Genomic DNA, 19,267 nt, shown 5'->3' on the forward strand with positions numbered 1-19,267 from the left:
CATGTTCACTTTCCTTTCACCTCCTCAACTAAAAGACGGGAGGGGGAGCGGGGTGAGTGCAACTCCATCTCACAGACAGACCTGCTCTGCTGGTCTCTCCAGAGCGTTACATATTGTTTCCATTCTCTCTAGTACTTTTCTGGAATCCCATGTTATGACTTCAACCCCGGAGAAATCCCTGCCTACCAAGGGAGGAAACATTGAGAAACCCCTTCAATAGATTCTGGAAAAACTTCCAAGAAATGAATTGGAGACAGACAAATGAAACCGAGGGAGCTGGGCGGCAGGCACACACACGTCCACCCTCCAGCCCCCTCCTCCTCCAGGGGAGGAAAAGCTGCAAACTTTGGGAAGGAACGCGGGGAGAGTCTCCTCGGAGCCGGAGTCCTTAGCGGAGCAACTAGGAACTCCAGTGACTTGTTTTCGTCAATATTTCTGCCTTTGTTTTATCAATATTTGCGTCGCATCTCTGCTTTCTCCCCCCTCCAAGTTCCTCCTCCCCTCAACCCGGAGTCTCCGGGTAATTTTACAAAATTCACCAAGTCCAGGCTCTTTTTCAAACAAGTCCCCCCCCCCACCCCCCCACCCCAGCCCTTTCAGCATCTGGAGAGCTTCCAGCTCTGCAACTGCTGGTGTCCAAGGGTGCTCCCTGGACCTATAAACCTTGCCCCTGCAAAGCCGCCTTCATGGAGATAACTTCTTGGGATAGTGGCAAAGAGGTCCAGGGAGCTCTCTAATCTGGAAGCCCCGTGGAAGGGAGGCAGGGTTGGAGAGGGGTGCCCAGGCTTACCTTGACAGTTCCACCTGCCAGCTTGCAAAGGATATGGGTTGCACACCACCCGGAGGCACCAGCTCCTGGGTCTGCTCTCCTGGCTCAAATAAAAGAAGACGACCGGGGCCAGAGCCGGGTAGGGGAGCCCCTCCACCTCCGAGTCCCCACTTCCTGCGTCCTTGTCCCCTGGACCCGAGCGACCTCCATTCCCGGACAGGTCATTAAGGCGGATGAAAGTCTTGGATTTGCCCGGCTCTGGGTCCTGCTCCTCGTCTGCTCTCGGTCCATCTTCGTCCATCCTCCGGCCAGCAGACCCGGGTCCGAACCGGGAGAAGGAAGAATGTGCCCGGGGACGGAAGGGGTTATTAGAGGGTCAGGGACCTACAGGGGACAGCCATGCCGGCTGGGATCAGGGGACTGCAGGGGGAGGGATAAGGTTCTGGCTCGGGGAAGCTTCAGACCCAAGGCTGCATCCTCTTTCCCCAGGTGGGCGGCTGGATGAGCGCAGGTCCCCCCTTTGCAGGCATTTGGAGCCGGATCGGAGCCGAGCCGGGACCTGGCTGGCCCGGTTCTCCTTCCCCCTCCTCCGGTGCCGGTGGCTCCTCCTCACTTTGCTCTCCTCTGCCTGCCTCCGGGATCCCGCTCCAGCCCGGGAGGAGGTACCGGCTCAGCCCCTGCAGCGGAGATGGAATCCTTTCCCCCGGCTCCCCTCCCAACTCCAGCGCGCACCAGCCGCGCAGGGGCTGCTCCCAGTCCAGCCTGGGCTGCGTTTAGCGGGTCCGCATCTGTCCCTCCAGCCTGCACATCTGGCCGTGCCAATGGCAGGGCAGGTCCTGGAGGGCGAGAGTCGGGGGATCCCCCCTGGGGCAAGGAGGGGGCTTGGGGTCCAGGAGCCTCCTCTGGGGGCTGGGCTCCTCCTGCCCTGCAAGGGTTATCTGGGGGTCGGGGGGGGGGAGCGGCGGGGGGAGCCCGGGGAGGATGCTCCTCCTTAGCGCTGCCTCTCGGACAGCAGAGCGAGCGAGAAGCTGAGAGCTCCGCGCGCCTCACAGCTGGATCCCTCACTCCAACTTCCAGCCCGGGCACCGCCTCCCCAGAGCCACCGTGGCAGCCAATCTGGGCTCGCCTCTGGCCCCTCGGACCTTCCCCATTGGCTCCGGGAGGTGGCAATTAAGGGATGCAACGGCGGGGCCACAGCTGGAATCTGAGACAGTTACTAGCGCGCTGGGCACCCCTCCCACCCCAGCCCCGGCGCAGGGGCAGCCAATGGGGCTGGAGGACGGGGCGAACCCCTCTTCGGATTGGCTGGCTGTCTGCCTCTGGGACTCCGAGCCTGAATTGCACGGGGAGAGCGCGAGCTCCGGCGAGTTAGCAGAGCGGGGGAGGTACTGGGGCAGGAGGGGGGGGCTGCACTTGGATCCCCGCGCCGGTTTGGGCGGGGGTTCTGAGCGAGCCTGGGCCAGCCCGTCACACACAGGGACCCTCCCCGGCCCGGGCAGCGAGCAGAGGGGCCGGCGGCGCGCAGCTCCCAGAGCCCCTTGGGGAGGGAGGGGCGCTGGACTGGGGGTGCGCTGGGAGGAAGGCGAGGTTCTGCAGCGCCCCAGCTGCATGCTGGAGGTGGGGCCCCGTGCAAGGGAGCGGGCAAGCAGTGCACCCCTCGGGGCTTGGGCGGATCTGTGTGTCGGGGGGCAGAGCCTTTGGGGAGAGGCGCGGAGCCCCCGGCAGCCCGGAGCAAGCTGAGAGGCGCTGACCGGGAAAGGAGGGCAGAGGTTAAGAGAGCGGAGAGACCGAGGGCCCGGTTTGTCATCGATTTCAGCGCTGGCTGGGTGGGGCGGACGCTGCCCAGCCCCAGCACCTGCCTGGAGCAGGAGGAGCCGGCTGGGCTGGGGCCAGGCAGCGCTCGCTCTCCCTGCGCTGCCAGAGGAGGAGGCTGCGCAGAAGGGGGAAGCCGAGGGTGCAGTCGCCTTTAGCGAGCTCTCCCACCCCCACAGGGCGCGTGGTCCCCGGGCTCTCTAGAGTTCGCGAGAGCAGCTTTGGGCTCTGGCGAGCTTTACCACAGACTGCACCACATCTGGCCAGAGACCCCGAGCTGGCTCCGCTCTGACTCTAGGATCCGCCTTTCGCCAGGGTCGGTTCTGTTTCTCCCCTGTACCGGCTCCTACTCACCCCCGAGGGCGAAGGAGACATTGCTTTGGCGGGGGCTGCCCCAGCGCACCCCGTGGTGCCCGCTTCGGCGCACCGCCCCCGCCCCCGCCCCTGCCCCTGCCCCTGCACAGGTGCTGCTGCCCGGTGCGCTCCCCTGCGTGCTCACGGGCGCCTTACCGAGCCCGTTCCTGCAAACACGTCCTGCCACACGCCACGGAGGAGGTACCAGATTTCCTTCCCGGCAGTGACTCCTAGTGCAGACTCAGGGCAGCCCTGGGCAGGAGCTGACACTGAATCGACTCGGGGAAGCGAGGCGTCAAGGGGAGATTTCCAAGGTGACAGACCCCCAGGTGGTGCAAGGGAAGAGGGAGGCATATGTCCTGAGCAGGCGGCGCAGCTGGGAGGAGAGGAGGGGGCTGTATCAGAGGTGAAGCGGGACTGTGGCCTGAGACCAGAAAGTGGCGTGGAGGAGCGTCTGCAAAGGAGCGAGGTCAAGCTCTAGGGGCGCCCTTCCTTTGCCAAAACCAGGGCAGAGCTCCCGTCACTCCCCGGGTTCGGGTAAGCCCGGCTATCCCCGCAGGTCCCCCTCCGCCCTGGCTGGTGCGGTGAGAGCTCCCTCTGCTGGCTCGCTGTGCTTTCACCACTCAGGAGGGCTCTACAGGGAAGCCATGGTGTGTGGGGGGAGGAAATGGTTATGGGAGGAGAGGGGTGGGCGGGGAGGAAATGCCACTTGGAGAGACAGAGACAGCTGGGTTGGGGAAAGCAGGATAAGCACAAGCCTGAGCAAAGCAGGCTCCACGGCAGGTAACTGGCAGGTGAGGCGGCTGGGATCTTTCTGATGTCTGGATGCACAGGCAAGAAGCAGGGCCAAGGAAGTAGGGGATTAGGTCTCTCTGCCCCAGAAAGGATGTAACAGCCAGGGTTTAAGTGGGACATAATGAGGATGCAATGCTGAGGGACATGTGATGTTGGGAGGAGAGCAGTTATGGGAGTCTGCCAAGGGACAGGTTGTGGATGGGCGTCTGGGAACTGGACTGCTCTGGCTTGAGAGGTAACAGGAGAACCTGGGTAGCGCTGTACAGTAAACTAATGGGAAGGGGGAGCAGCTCAGGATACTAGTACTGATTTGTAAAAAGAAAAAAGAAAAGGAGTACTTGTGGCACCTTAGAGACTAACCAGTTAGTACTGATTTGCACTCCAGTAGTGCCAAGATGGGGCCCCCTGCGGTACAGTCACAGTGTAAGAGACAGTACCTGCCCCAAGGAGCTTACAGTCAAAGCAGACCAGACAAGGGGTGGGAAACCAATGACTTTCCCAGGGGTACACTACAAGTCTCTGATGGAAGGCTTGGGTTCTATTCCCTGCTCTGATTCCTACCCCCCTTCCCTAGCCACTAGGTTCTCTTATATCTCTCCCATAGGTCTGCTGAAAGAAAACTGAAGTAATGGAAGCTTCTAACTCCCCAGACAGGGCTGGCTGCCAGGCACTCTATGGCAAAGAGAACTAGGACAAACCATGATGTATTGCACCCCAAAATAGTGATGCCTTCAAAACACTCCCCTTTAAACACAGCTATCTGAGTGTACCTGCAAAGCTGCAGACAAGGTTGAGTAAGGGTCCCCTTTTAAAATTTGCTCCTGGAGGCTTTTAATTGTTGCGTCCCCTCACCCCATCCCTTCATCCAGTCTAGTCCCCCTGGTTTTTTGTTTTTTTTTTAATATCCCAGAGTCCTTTCCCCCTCCTCATGTCACATTATCCTTGCCTTCATCATTGGAAGGGCTGGTTGCAGCCCCTTATAGAGCCTGCCAGCAGCATGCCCTCAGCAAGCCAGAAGCCACCACTAGAGAGCAACAGGCAGAAGTTCTCCCTGACCCAGCGCCCCCCTTTGTGCTCTGAAGCCTGCTGGCCTGGGAGCAAGCTTGATCTTGGATTCAGAGCTTGTGCTGTCGTGCCTGGGACAGAATATTACATTTATTGGCAAAACTCCAGGGCAAACTAGGCTCTGTTCCAGAATTTGCAGAGGGAAAGTGTCCAAAGAGGCAGAGGAAAGTTAAGTCACACTCAGGGCCATGCTCTTCCCTCAGGTGCACCCCCAAAGCTACAGTCCCATGGACATCAGCCAACTTGCCCCAAGGAAACTCATGGAGTTGGGCAGCTGAAAGGGAGGGGAGTGTGGGGGAAAGTGTACTGAAAAGAGGAGATACTGATTGCTCAAGTATATAGGATGGAAATCTGGATCCTTTCTCACATCTGGGACAGTTTGAGGGGACCACCCCCATCTGGGACTGCTTGAGAGACCCTCCTGCCCCAACTGAAGGCCATTTCTCCCCCAGCAGTTATACTGGATTGGGGGGGGGAGGGAGTGTAGGTGGGGCTGTCTTTGCTGATCAGGTCCTGAAGAAGGTGTTCTCAGAGCTGGGTGGGCAGGAGCTGGCTAGTAATACACTAAACTCCTGGGTTACCATCCTGGTGTAAAATACCAGACTGGAGTCCCTTATCCACACCACAGACAACACCTGCAGCGGCTGTGCGTGCTTCTGCTACCCTATTTGCCAGGGTGTCTAGGCTGATCTGCAGAGAGCACCTCAAGGGAGTGAAAGTCTGTCACTCTTTGGCCTCTCTATGGAGCCTTGTGACAAGCCACCAGTGAGTACCAGTCACGCTATGGGGCTTGTGATGGGGATGGCTACCTGCTAAGAAATGGATTGCTAAATCTCCTCCACACAGGCCACTGGACAGCTGTTAGATGGTAACAAGTGTCACTCACCAGTGGCCCAGTCTGGCGAATCAGAAGAACTAGGCTCGGTTTTAAAACCCACGGCAGCAAGTCTCAGAGGCCAGGTCCACAGGGCTCGCTCTACAGCACTAAAAAAACCAGCACCCACCCCAGCTTCAGAGCCCAAGACCAAACCTCCACAGAGCTATTTTTAGCACCATTGCGCAAGCCTGAGCCGGTAGACTTGGGCTCTGAGACTCACTGCCATGGGGTTTAAAATGCAACTGAGACATACCCTGTTGTCCTCCCTCTACCATCAGGGCTAATATGTTCACACTCTAGATAAGGAGTGGTCAAACTGTAGCTCGCAAGCCCCATGCAGCTCTTTTACTGTTAAAGTGCAGAGCTCCCCCATGCCCTTCCCATTTGCCACCTACCAGACTGGCAGGGGAGCTTGGGATCTCTGCCTTGTAATGGGGTGGTGGGGTAGGGGCTTCTGCCCAGTGGGGAGGGGATTCTCAGGGCTTCTGCCCAGCAGGGTGCACCTTCCAGGGCTCGGGGCTTCAGCAGTAGTGGGCCTGAAGCCCCAAGCCCTGGCAGGCGCCTCCCATGGGGCTGAAGGTCCGAGGCCTGGAAGGTGCGCTCTGGCCCTCGAACTTCTGAAGATTGTTGTATTTGGCTCGGAGGGTAAGTCTGGCCACCCCAGCTCCAGATGCACACTACATGCCATCCCATTGCATAAAGCTGGGGGAGAGAAAAGCCACACATGCCCCTCCAATTTCATTGTTGGCTCAAAACTCTCTGTGCCTGTTAAATAGCAAAGGTACAGTGTCTGAGGAGCTATGAAGACAGCGCCCAGACACCCCTAGTTGAGAACAGGGCTCTGTAGTGCTAGGCTCTGCACAGAGATGGCCCCTGCCCCAAATAGCTTACATTCCCAACTGAAAGGGTGGGAAGGGAAACAGATACAGAGGTGACTGGCCCAAGGTCACACAGCATGTCAGTGGCAGAGCCAGGAACAGAACCCAGGTCTCCCAGTGCCCTCTCCATTGGCCCACACTCCCGCCACCCCTCAAACACGGACTTCCTTGAATAGTGTAAGATCTGGATTTGTGTTAGTGCTAACACAACCCTGGCTCTCTGCCTTCACTGCTCCCCAATGAATGCTATTCCAATAGCACTGTTCTAGGTCTTTATACTAATATTGTCATTTACAGAAAGGTCCACAAAACACATTTACATGCACAAGGTGCAGTGTTAGATCAAGTGATTCTCCACGCTCTGTATGGATAGATGGGACACATGCTTTTGATCTGATTCTCTTTGTATATTGACAATGTACAGAGGACCTTTGTGTGTCATGGTTTGCTCCAGATCCATTTAAACAAACATTTTTAGGAGATGAGGCTCAGAGCCTTTAAGTGGGTTACCAGATTACACGCTGCCTCCATTTTAATTACAATTGATTCATTGTGTTTAATTTGTACATTTTGTCAAATTCTTGTGGGAATTGGAAAATTTTGCTTTTAAAGACACATTCCCAATCTGTTACCTAGGCAGCCCTGCATCCCCCTTTCTCTCATGCAGTGGGGGAAGCTGCACATGCAGGAGGTCTCTCACTGTTCCTGGGACAATCCAACTGTTTATTTTTTTCAAACAAGAAAAGGAGTGCAGGTCCAGGAGCCATAGACCACAAGACACTGAGTCTGGGGGAGGATGTAGGAGGAGTTGTGGCTCAAATCCTGAAACGCAGCGAAGAGCATAGCAGCAGCAGCAGAAGAAGAAAGTAACAGAACTTGGAGATGCATATTAAGGAGATTTCAGATGTAAATGAGAGGACATCATTTCAATACTGCACAAGAAACTAATGAGGCCACATTTGTCTCCCCTGCACAATTCTGGCCACCTAATTAGAACAAGGATAGTGCAAAGAAGGAAATGGGAGAGAGCAGAGGGCAACCCAGATGATACAGGGCCTGGAGCATCTGAGCCATTCAGAGCAACTAGAGAAACTAGATCTCCGCTCTTTAGAGGAGGAAGAGGAAGCCAGACTCGGCGAGGTATTGCAACATCTGAAATTAACTAAGTGAAGAGATGCCACATGTGCCCTACAGAAGCAGCATGGCCCCATAGGTAAAGCAATGGACTAGGACACAGAAGATCTAGGTTCTATTCCTAGCTCTGCCACTGTACCTGGGCAAGTCGCTTCTCCTATCCACTGTAAGCTCAACAGGGCCCTGATCTTGGTTGAGGCAGCAGGTGTTAATGTAACAAGCAAGCCTCACCTACAAAGGTCAAAGCTTGAATTAAGAGAAGAGTCCGTGAGCCTGCAGAGTTTATTTACACCGAAGTCCGCTCCCTCCACTGCACAAACTCTTTTGTGCTAGGAGGTCTAGGAGCTGCACACAAGTACAAAACCAAGAACGGCGCATGATGCTTACAGAGCTCGCTACAGGACATTCTCACAATGGATAAAAATGTGTGTACCTCTAGTATAACTTGCACCTACTTAATGGGGTCTATGTGGTGGGGCGGGGAGGTTGAATGAGCTCTCAATCTCAGCATAGACATTGTAAGGCTCCTGGATTTCTTCACACATAGCAAGAGACCGGCTGTGCCTCAAAGAACTTGCAACCTACACAGACTAATTTCAGGAAGGGAAACAAAGGCAGAGAGGGGTGAAGTGACTTAGCCAAAGTTAGTCAGCAAGTTAATGCCAGAGCCAGAAATAGAATCCACATCCCCCAACACCCAGGAGGCCATGCTGCCTCTTGAGATAAGAGCAGGTTGTTCGTTCATGTTGCCTTGGCCAATGTTTCCCTTTCACTGCACCTTTCTGTTTAGTTCTGGATGCCTATTGTCCAACTGCTCTCCAGCCCAGAGGTGGCTGCATTTCAGCAGGGAAGATGCTATTTGTTAAACCTTTTGGGCTTCTTATGGGTGCAAGTTATTATTGCACAAATGTGGGTTTCAGAAGAAAAATTGCATGAGCCGTGTTTCATGTTCACGGGGAAGCTTTAGATGAACAGATATTTAACAAAAAACACAGGAGTACTTGTGGCACCTTAGAGATGAACAAATTTATTAGAGCATAAGCTTTCGTGGGCTACAGCCCACTTCATCGGATGCACAAAATGGAACATATAGTAAGATAGATAGATAGATACCATACAAACCGTGAGAGGCTAATTAGTTAAGATGAGCTATTATCAGCAGGAGCAAAGCCTATTCTGGTTCTGTGATTGGATTTAGAATCAGATGTCCAGGAGCTGCACTAGCTTGTAATGGCAAAAAAAAAAATTTTTAAAAAAATCTACATGTGTATCTATTCTAGCAACGGGAATATTGACCATACGTTAACAGAAAGACTCCATTCCTTGGAGAACTAGTCACTATTTGTTTGTTTTCCTGTTGACATACAGCTGCGGAAGCTGTGGGTGATTTTAATAAGACGGGCTAATATTTCTGTCATCTCAGGAGCTATAGATTGAACCTATATAGGCATCTGGCTCAGCTGCTGAATGATAAATCGCATCAAGATATGAAGTTCATTTCATGCCTTAAAAATGAAAAGAAGATGAAATTTCATTTAAAATGTCACACTTTGTCCGCAAGAGCAGGACTCTCATCACCACTTATTCAAATTCCGCTATATTATTAAGGAGCTATTTGATGCAGACAAACTGGCCTTATTCTCAGAACAATGCACCGAAGAAGACAGTAAATGCCACGGAGATCAGAACTGCTTTTGCTTCACATAGATGCTCCTGGCTGTAATAAAGGTGTGACACTCAGGAGTGCTGACAAGGGGCTGGACTGTCTTTCCTGGTGCGAGTCACCTGACCTGAGACCCAACATCTACCTTAAAGGTGGCTGACTGCACAGGAAAGTGTTGTGGAGAGAGAGGATCCGATCCCCTCCATCTTCAGACTAACACTTATGCCAGTCACAGCCTTTGATCTCCCTGCCACCTGACCTCATTCCCTCCATCACTCCTCTCCTCCCTCTACCCCATTCCCTCCATCACTCCTCTCCTCTCTCTTTAGCGTACCCCACTCCATCAATCAAGCCCCCATTATCATAGTACCAGAGTGCCTTGCCATCGCCAGTGTGCTGATCCACACAGAAACATACTATTATCCCTATTGTAAGAACTAAGACAGAGAGACTAAGTAACTTACCCAAAGTCACACAGGCAGAACAGGGAATTGAACCCAGATCTCAAGTCCCACTGGACCATCCTTTCCATTTTCCCTTCCCGCATCCTCATCCCCTTTCCTATGACCCCACCCTGTGAGAGACAGAATACAGCCCCAGGCAGCAGGAATAACTAACCAAACCAGCCATGCTGTCATCTCAGTAATGTCATACCTGTCCGTCCATTCCCTATCTCTATTATCCATCTGCCATTGTTATGAAGGGTCTTAGTCTGTGAGCAATTTGGGACAGGTAATGAGGGCAAACAATTACATGGTACTGTATCAACATAGCCAGTAAGAGTGCCAGCAAGCTGGAGGGAACATAAGGCTTGCAGCATGAGGCTCCAGGGCATTTACATATGCTAATGTCTACCACTTAAGGAGCACATGACTAATAACTTATTAGCACATTCTCTTAGAACACTATGTTAATAATCCTCCTGGAAAATCACCAGGATAGATGCCCATGTTCTATGAAGTGTGTGTGATGTCAGGCATCTCCCTGCATGCAGATAGGCACATCCAAGCAACAGGCCCTTCAGAACTTAGCTCATAACTTCTTTGGAGAGGGGGCTTATTCCCCTCCCTCGCCTCCTAAACACACACATGATAGCACAGGCACTAGACACGCAGTCTGGCGTGAGTGTCTTAGCCCCAACATTCAGATCTAGCGCTCCGAGGCCCCTGTCTGACATTAATGTCTCAGGGCTCCATGATTTAATGCTGTATTTCCTGAACCTTAAGCATTCCCTGGGTGTTTCTTTGTGGGAAGCATTCTGGGAGGCTGCCATGAAAGGCCGAGGAGAAGTAACAGCAATTGTTTGATGGAACTAACTCCCAAGGGTAGCAAGTGGGGTTAAATCATTTGCTCTTTTGAATGAATATTTTTATTGTACCTCAATCATTTTTTAAATGAAGAGTTAGATAAGTAGTTGGAGAAAGAAAACACTCTAGATGGAGAGCAACCACTAACTCGATAGCAGGGAGGTCTGCTGCCTATGTAGTCTGTGGCGCACAGAGAGCAATTGCTCATTAACCAGAGGGGACGTTTGCTTGGCATATAGTCTATAGCCCAGATTTTCAGGAGCGACTAATGACCTCAATTTGAGACATCTTAAAGGACCCTGATTTCCAGGAAGTGCTGAGCACCCACCTTCTGAACACCCGACCTCCTCAAGGTGTTTCAAATCCCACACCCACTTCTGAACATCTTGACTAGGATTCTCTCACTGAGAAGGTGGAGCAGCCCCTGGTTCGATTCCAGGAACTGGAGGTGTTTGGGTAGAGTGTGATTCATCATGAAATCTATAGTCTTTGGTTTATCCCCTTAAATAAGACCTTGTTTCTCTTAAAGGCTGCTGATATCGCCAGAAGATTTACGAAAAGAAAGCCACTCTCTTTAAAAGAAGAATTCTGATTTATTTTGTATGGGCCAAACTCTAACATCATCACCCCCCAACAGGAGTCAAGAGCACATTAGTGAGCAAGGCATCTACCTGTGGCTGGTAGAACTCCCATCCATTCCAAAAGGGAAATCTTACATTTCAGCAAATACAGATGCACTGTGAGACATTCTGAAAAGCCTTTGGGTCCTCAGACACAGCCCAGTCTGCAGGGGTGCTGGAACAGTTCTGGGGGTGCTGAGAGCCATTGAACCAAACTGTAAACCCTGTATATAATGGAAACCACTTCGAGCCCGAGGGTGTGGCAACACCCTCAGCACCCCTAGTTCCAGCACCTTAGCCAGTTTGCAAAGCATGAGAGGCATGCCTAGAAACCTAAATAAGAACAAGTCATTTGAGAAGAGATTAGCCAGATGGCCAACTTTTGTTTAGGTTTATGAGATGGTGACTCCTACTACTTTGCAGACTTTAGGCTTGATCCTGTGCCCCTTGCAAGGTCCTGGGGACATTTCTTTCTCCCTCTTCCTCAATCAAGTTAATGGATTGAAGACAAAACTTCAGTGGATGTTTTGCCATATGAATTAGAGAATCTATGGCACTTTTTGTTTACTTGAGATAGCTGGAGATATGGTCAATTACAACCTAATATATAAATTTTCCTTGCAGCTTCAGTTGCATATAGTATCCCTTCCATTCCTAAACTGTTGCTGTATACCGTTTAACAGCTGTCATGCTTCACACCAGAGGTGGCTGCATTTCAGTACCAAGGGAAAGGTGCTACATAAGTAAGATATAGATTTCTATATTACTGCTGAAGAATGAGAGAGTGCTTGTGCAAAAACACAGCACAACTTTCAAGAAGGCAGCACATTTCAGGTACATCTGATTTAAACACAACCTACTGACCTGCTGCTTGTTGGAGAGATAGTCCTGTTTGAATTATTTGCAAATTATTAGGGAGAAGGGTTTTGTCCTTCTCAGCTTCTCTTCTGGCTCATGTCCGCAGTGACTCTATAACAGAGGAGAGCTCCCGATGCACAGCTTAGATCTGGATCCATTTGTATTACTATTGTTTATTATGTGCATTGTGGCAGCCCCTAGGAGCCCAGTCGTGAACCAGGGCCCCATTGTGGTAGGTGCTGTACAAACACAGAACAAAAAGGCATTCCCTGCCCCAGAAAGCCTACCTCCACACCTGGACCTCAAGCTGTCCAGGACTGGCTTGTGCTCAGATCTGTGAATTGGAGTCAAGGAGGAGAGATGCCATTGACAGTGTTCTGATGTGGGTTTAGAGTCTGAATATTCCCACAGATTGGGTGCATTTGGATCTGCTTATACTATGAGAGATGAGCCTAGAAGTATTTCTGAACTATGCTATCCACCTGTCCCCCCACATATATCCTGTACCATCAGCTGCTGCCTTCATCTGTGGGAGTCACTTCCAGAAAGCTCCAATATATCCAGGGAGCCCACTGGATCCAAATGCATCTGTAAACCTCAAGCCACTCCTCGTGCTTCCTGGGGCTGACTCAAGCCCTTTAAACCCTGAAGGCTGCATCTCTTGCCTTTTCCTCCTTGTCCAAGGATTCCAGCCAGTGGAGATTCTCACTTCCCAAAGTCTCTCTCTCCTACCCCATCATATCACTGTAAAGTTTAATCTGGTTCCCATGTAACACAGATGCTGCAGCTAGTTTGCAGTCTGCGAAAAAGCAGAGAGCCAGCAACACTTCTATGACCAGCTCCCTCTATAAATGAATCTTCAAATCCACTCCGACAGGAAGAGACAAGAGAGAAACGAGCTCATTGCAGGAGCCCTGGATACTCCAGCTGCATTACAGCGAGCTGACAGAGCTCGACACAAGCAACTGGGGTGTCTCAGAGCAGTGCCAGGCTGCATTAGAAAGCTGCTCTACGAGACAAACGAATGAGCTCCCTCCTGCAATGCCACCAAAGAGTTTCATACCCCTAGTTCATCGGGCAAGCGCTCCTCCATAACTGCCATGCCTCGCCGTGGTGATCACAGAGCAACGCAGCAGAGGTGCTGGCAGAAGAGCTGACATGACCCCTGTGATCACGGAAACCATGTCTGCGGGTGACAACAAAGCCTCACTACAAGCATCAGCTGTGATCACCGCCTACGCTTCCGGGGGAGGATTTGGGGTTTTCACTAGAGAGTGGGCCCGCGCCACAAAGTTCACACCTAGAATAGATCTGATTCCTAACGCCCTCCCTCCCCACCAGTCTGGGGTTGTTTGGAGCTGGGTCCCAGTTTGCCCCATTACTGAAATGTACATGAGCCTCAAAGTTCAGATCCAAACTTCCCCAAAGCTCCAGGGGGCAGGGGGAGTGTCTGGGTTTGGGGCCCCAATTCTCTATTTTCTTAGCACATCTAGCTTTGCAAGGAAAGAATATTGCAGAGTTGTACAGTAGTATATCCATGACAATTCACCCCACAGCCCTGCCATGTCAGGCTGAGAAGGTTAAATTCCCTCTCACCCTCACAGGAAGGTGCTGTGTCCAGGGATATCATTCCACTCCCACTCCCCAATCCCTGCAAACAGGAAATCCACCAACGTTTGGACTCATCTACACAACCTAGGACCAGGGACCTACCTGAATTCCCTCGGCACATTGGACCGTTCAACTACACAAAACACTTCCCTTCAGACCCGCAGCAACACTTCTTGCAGAAGCCGTCTGGTACTGGGTCTTGCTCCTTAGTGGAATCCCAACAGAGAAACACCTTGCACAGGGACTAGCCACAGAACTTCAAGCTTCTTAACAGTGGAGAGAGCTGGGTTGCTTCCAGAAGGGACAAGTGGGAGGCTAGCAGTGGAAATGCAGGTAGGTAGGACACAAAGGGGAAGGGAGATGAGAATGGTCAGCAGGAAGAGCCAGCACAAAGGGAGAGCAATAGGAGAGATGGGGCATCACATGTCATGTGGGTCACAACTTGGGAGCAGAGAAGCACCATCCATTGGGCTAGGCATCCAGATGATTTCTTGCACCTGGGTTTTTCAGAGTCCTGCCAAAAATGCTCTATTCAACCTGGCTTCTAAAAGAAGTTTGCCCACTAGTGCTGCTCTATGTAACCCAGAAGGGGTTTTCCACCTCCTCATTTCCACCTTCCATTCAGGAGGGTCTGGTTCTCACAGCCAGCTGGGGAATCTCTTCATTTACCCCAGCTGAGCCCTGCTGCCCTGGCAATCCCCCTACAGGTGCAGCCTTTCTTTCACTGGCAAAGAAGATATTAACCCTCTCCCTGCTGGCCCTGGGCAGGGCCTTGCTCTGCAGTGAGACAGAAAGAGGAGATGATAGGAAAGCCTGCACTGCTGGGTGTGGGAGAGACCTCACAGGAGGAGGAAGAGAAACTGCACAGGAAAAGAAAGACAAAAGGTCCAAAGAACCCACCTCCCCTAGGTACAGCACTGGGCAATTTGCCAGTTGTACTCTGGAGATTTGTCACTTTCCATCAAGCACTAGCCACTATTAGGCTGGACGGACCACCACTCCAGTCCCATATGGCACATCCTAGGCACAAAGGAGAAGGGGTTAATTGTCCAGGACTGGATGAAGCTGTGGGTTTGGTTCCCCCTGAGCAAAGTGGGTGCATGATGCTGCCCAAGCAGAATGGTTGTGTTCTTACACCCATTTGGTGCAGGAGCCAGTGACACTACATGGCGTGAGGCAGGGGGGAACCTGGCCCTAGGTGAGTCCCTTTGCCTAGAGGGTGGCCTGCTGTTACAGCTCAGCTGTGATTGTAAAGCAAAGGGAGCAAGGGCCTTAACAGTGTCCTTTCCTGGTGACTAAGCAGCAGATTTCACCCTCCAGTTCTCTCACTTAAAATAAATGAGCTGAATGGTATTAAAATAAATGAATGTTAAGTGAGTGCATGTCACTAATAAGGGATATTGGTAAACAAGAGGTAACTATTCATACCCTTTCAAGGAACTCCAAGCTGCTGGCAGGCCCAGAGGGCCCACAAATGCAGCCAGACCGGGTGATGGGACAGGAAAGAGGGTACGGTGGGGAGTGGGAGGAAATGTGTGGGGAACTTCCGCAGGAGAAGGATCACGTCTAGAAAGAGAAAGGAAGCGCCACTGGCAACGCTCAAGTCTGTCTCACAGGAAGTCGGAGAAACGTGATGAATCAGTACGGAGCCGAGGTTAGTGAGTCCGTGAGGAAAGAGGGCTCGGCCCCAGGCTGGGTTAATACAACATAGACGTATTCCCCAGCTCCCCTACCCAGAAATAGGGAAGAGAGTCTGAAAGAGAGGGAAGAAAATGGTCTCTGGACAACTAAAAATACCAATCTTTTGCCCTCCTATGGCGTCTTTATAGGAGGACCCCAGAACACTTTCAAGAAGCCCCTGTGCCGGAGGAATTATTATGCCCATTGTACAGATAGGGAAACTGTTAAGTGATATGTCTGAAGTCTTATCTCAAGTCAGTAGCAGAGGCAGGAATAGTATCTAGAAACCCTCTTCCTCCTGGTGGTAGCTCCGTCCACATCAAGGGTTTAGGGGTGAATTTGGACTTCGATGTTCTGACTCCCAGGCCCCAAACTCTAATCACTAGGGCATCTATTAGCAAAGAGCTTGGGCACATGTTTAACAGTAACCATGTGTTTAAGTCTATCCCCATTCAGCATTAAGTCCCATTGAAATCAAAGGAAAGCAGCACCCAGCACCCCAGGCAGAGACTCTTCAGATGCTGCAGGCTGCTGGTAAGTGCTGTTCAGCTTTATCAGGTCCAGTTTTTGCTCCTTGTTTGCTCGAGCACCAGCTCTGCGTGTTTGAATGCTGCTCGATAATTATTCATTTTTCAGGCTCGCTGAGACAGCCCTTCTTGTAGAAGGGTTTGGTTTTGTTTTTTAAGGTCTCTTCTGGGAAATCTTTGTAATTAATGGCCCTTTAAAGTAAAATATAATTAAAAATCATGCGGACCACGTTGAACTCTATTTGCAGATTGCAGAGTCAGAGCTCAGAAGGTTGCTCTGAGCTGGGGAGGGGCTCAGCAGAGACCCCAGCTAAAGACTCACACCCTTACTGATACGTGCCCAGCAAGTAGACAGTGTGGGACCTATTCATTGTGGCCTTGCTGCAGGGAGGGGGAAGGGCCCCCTCTACTGGGAATGCCCCCAGAACAGGACGACCCAATGCCCAGGTGCCAGTTCTGCACCGCTGCTACAGCACTTTGGGGAAGACAGAGGCAGGGACTGGGGAAGGAGGAGATGTAGCCAGGGCCATTGGTGCTGCAGTATAGCTTGGGGCAGTCGTGAGAGCGGCCCCCAGCCTGGGCCAGAAGCGGACACCATCCCCGCAGCCCCTGATCAGGGGAGAGGCCCAAGATGCCTCCTCTCTGTGTCTGCCTTGTCATCGGCGCAGGGATGAATCTAGCTGTGTGTGTCTGCTCTACATACAGAGGCGTCTTCACACTTGCAGAGGCTTTGGCAGGCAGGGACAGGTCTGTGCTTGCACATTCTCACACAAGCCAACACCTCCAGGCTCTGCCTCCCTGTATTTTTCTTCGCCTGCCTCTTTCCCCATCCTACCCCCTCCCCTGGGGCCTAGATTTAAATATGATGTCAGCTTGGTTGACGGTGGTGCCCTCCTTCGCGCTCTCTCTGGCCTCATTTGGATTTTAAACCCATTTCTAATTCACAGAAAGCATCAGGCACAGGGGAAAAAAAAAAAAGAAAGAAAACCACCCGCAACTCGCTCCAGCTCTGTTTACATTTCCCTCCCAAAGGCCAATCAAATGGCCAGACACCTGCACAAGGCTGAGCGCCGAGGTTTACATGGGGAAATTTTTGTCTGGGTTCCAAGTTCTCTCAAATATCCTCAGTCACTATTCACGGCACCCTTTCGGTGCCCTTTCCCCCATTCAGTTCATCGCCCATGGACAACCAGTTTGCGGGACGCTCTGACTCCCTTGGGCTGGATACCCAGATCACGGTGTAACGGTGCTTCCAGGACAGCAGCCTGCATGGGGCTGATATGTCCGTGCTCCCCCAGGGACTGGGGGCGGGGGATATGGCAAGGAGTGGATGGAGCCTTGGCTCCATGCCCCCAACATGCTGGATAATGTCACTACACCAATGTGCCAGGGCAAGTGCCTTGCACTGGATACAGACCTCAGGCATGGTATCCCCCTCGGAGCAAGGGGAAGCTGGAAGGCAGATTGCCACACTTAGGATGATTGAACCCTAAGCTCCAGATCCTCAGAGGTATTTAGGTGCCTAATTCCCATTTATTTTGAGAATCAGGTGCCTAAATACCTTCTGAGGAGCTGAGCCTAAGAGACTGAATTGTCAGGCCTTGCTGACACAAGTAGTCCTTACTCAACATGACAAATTCTCTGAAGTCAATGGGATTTCCCAGGTGAGTAAAGGGTGCAGGATCAAACCCTCTTTTCCTGAGTTGCCTCATCCTTCTCTGTTCAGAGCTGGGGGAGAAATGCTGGATGCTCCGGTGCCATCTCTTGGGCATGACCAGAAAGGAGCCTCATCTAGGGAAAGAACAGGGGTCAATCTCAATGGTCATCAGTCTCGGGCCTCACCCATGCTGTTCCCAATGGACATCAATCCTGCTTGAGAGTGAGCTTCCTCCTCTCCTCATTAAAGAGAGGATTATGGAAGGGACATTCAGTCTGGGTTCTGCAAAAAATGACCCAGTACTGCTCCCAGCGACACATATAATGGGGTTCCACAGGTGTAACAGAGAGAAAAATTTGGTCCATTGAATCTTTGGTGGAGTTACTTTGTTCCCATACTGGACCAGTTCCAATGGGAAGGATGGCACTGGTCTTGGCCTCAGGAGATCTGGATTCAAATCCTGCCTCTGCTGCCATAGACTCTCTGTGTGACCCCGAGCAGGTCCCCTCACCTCGCTGCACCCTCATCTATAAAATGAGGGGACCAGCACTTCCCCCACCCCATCCAGGGGTGATGGGAAGATAAATATAGTGATGCATGGGAGGTGCTCAGATGGTGATGGGGTCACAGAGATAGGCAGACCTTTGCTCAGTGGTGGGGGCTGAAGTAAACTTATCTGAATGGATGGATTCTTCTAAGTATTATTTTATTGCTTTTAAAAATCCAATGTAGGGGAACCTGCTTCCTGCACCTCGGTCGACATGTTCAGTCCCAAGTTACCCTTTTACAGAAATAGAGCACCACAGAAATATGCAAATGAACGATGGCTCATTTAAATTTAATGCTGATGAGAAGATCTTCCTTCTCTTTCCAGCAGAGAGCAGATGTTCTCATTTCACACAGGCAAAGTGCCTCTAAATCATCATCCCAGCATTGAGGTGGACAGGGATGTCATTGTATATAGGGTATTAGTTATTATTCTATAGACAAACCTGACATTTTGCCTTTTAAACACACATTCAGCTGGGGCCTGGGCTTCTGCCACTGAAAATATCCTGGCAATCCTGTCATTAGCCTCCTTCCAAGCTTCAGAATGCTTTTTCTCGTTGCACATAATTAAAACGGCACTTTGAGTTTTCAGCAGCTTGCTACGGCTTTATGATATATAAGAATCAAGGTGACACTTTTCACTTCAGTCTGGCTCAGATATGAACCAATCCTGAAAAAACTCGTGTGTGTGTGTGTGTGTATAAGAGAGAGAGAAAGTGTGTGTGTAAGTGACAAAAATGCATGTGCGAGAAAGAAAGAGGGTGTATCTGTAAAGGAAATGAGGGGTGAACGGATGGTGACTCTGCATTAAAGGCAAACACAGTCCACATTCCATCAGGTCAGCTATTAAGACATGCATTTGTGTTTAATTTCTGGCCTGCTCCCTTGCTCCAACGATTCATGACTCAAAGGTTTGTTTTCCAGAAGCCGAGGTGCTGATGCACCCGTTTGCACTGAGATTTTGAGCTGCTTCAACATCATTCAGCTGAATCGCACAACCCAGCCCTATATCTTCCAAAGCATGAATCATAATCACCTTAATGAATTCCTTTGGAAATACAGGAACAACTTTTCCTTCTGTGTTTATAATGTGCAGACTCATGACACAGTG

General features: G+C 51.4%; 1 protein-coding gene across 1 annotated transcript in view; it reads right to left on the reverse strand.

The window, feature by feature from the left end:
* The window catches only part of CACNA1G (calcium voltage-gated channel subunit alpha1 G), a 274,461-nt gene extending 272,798 nt beyond the window's left edge, over positions 1–1,663 (reverse strand). The window contains exon 1 of the mRNA XM_074971576.1: positions 826–1,663. Coding sequence (XP_074827677.1) covers positions 826–1,070 — 245 coding nt within the window. The 5' untranslated portion in view covers positions 1,071–1,663. The remainder of the gene's footprint in view (positions 1–825) is intronic.
* Between the last annotated feature and the right edge of the window lie 17,604 nt (positions 1,664–19,267).

The sequence above is a fragment of the Natator depressus genome, chromosome 14 (genome assembly GCF_965152275.1).
Source record: "Natator depressus isolate rNatDep1 chromosome 14, rNatDep2.hap1, whole genome shotgun sequence".
NCBI lineage: Eukaryota > Metazoa > Chordata > Testudines > Cheloniidae > Natator > Natator depressus.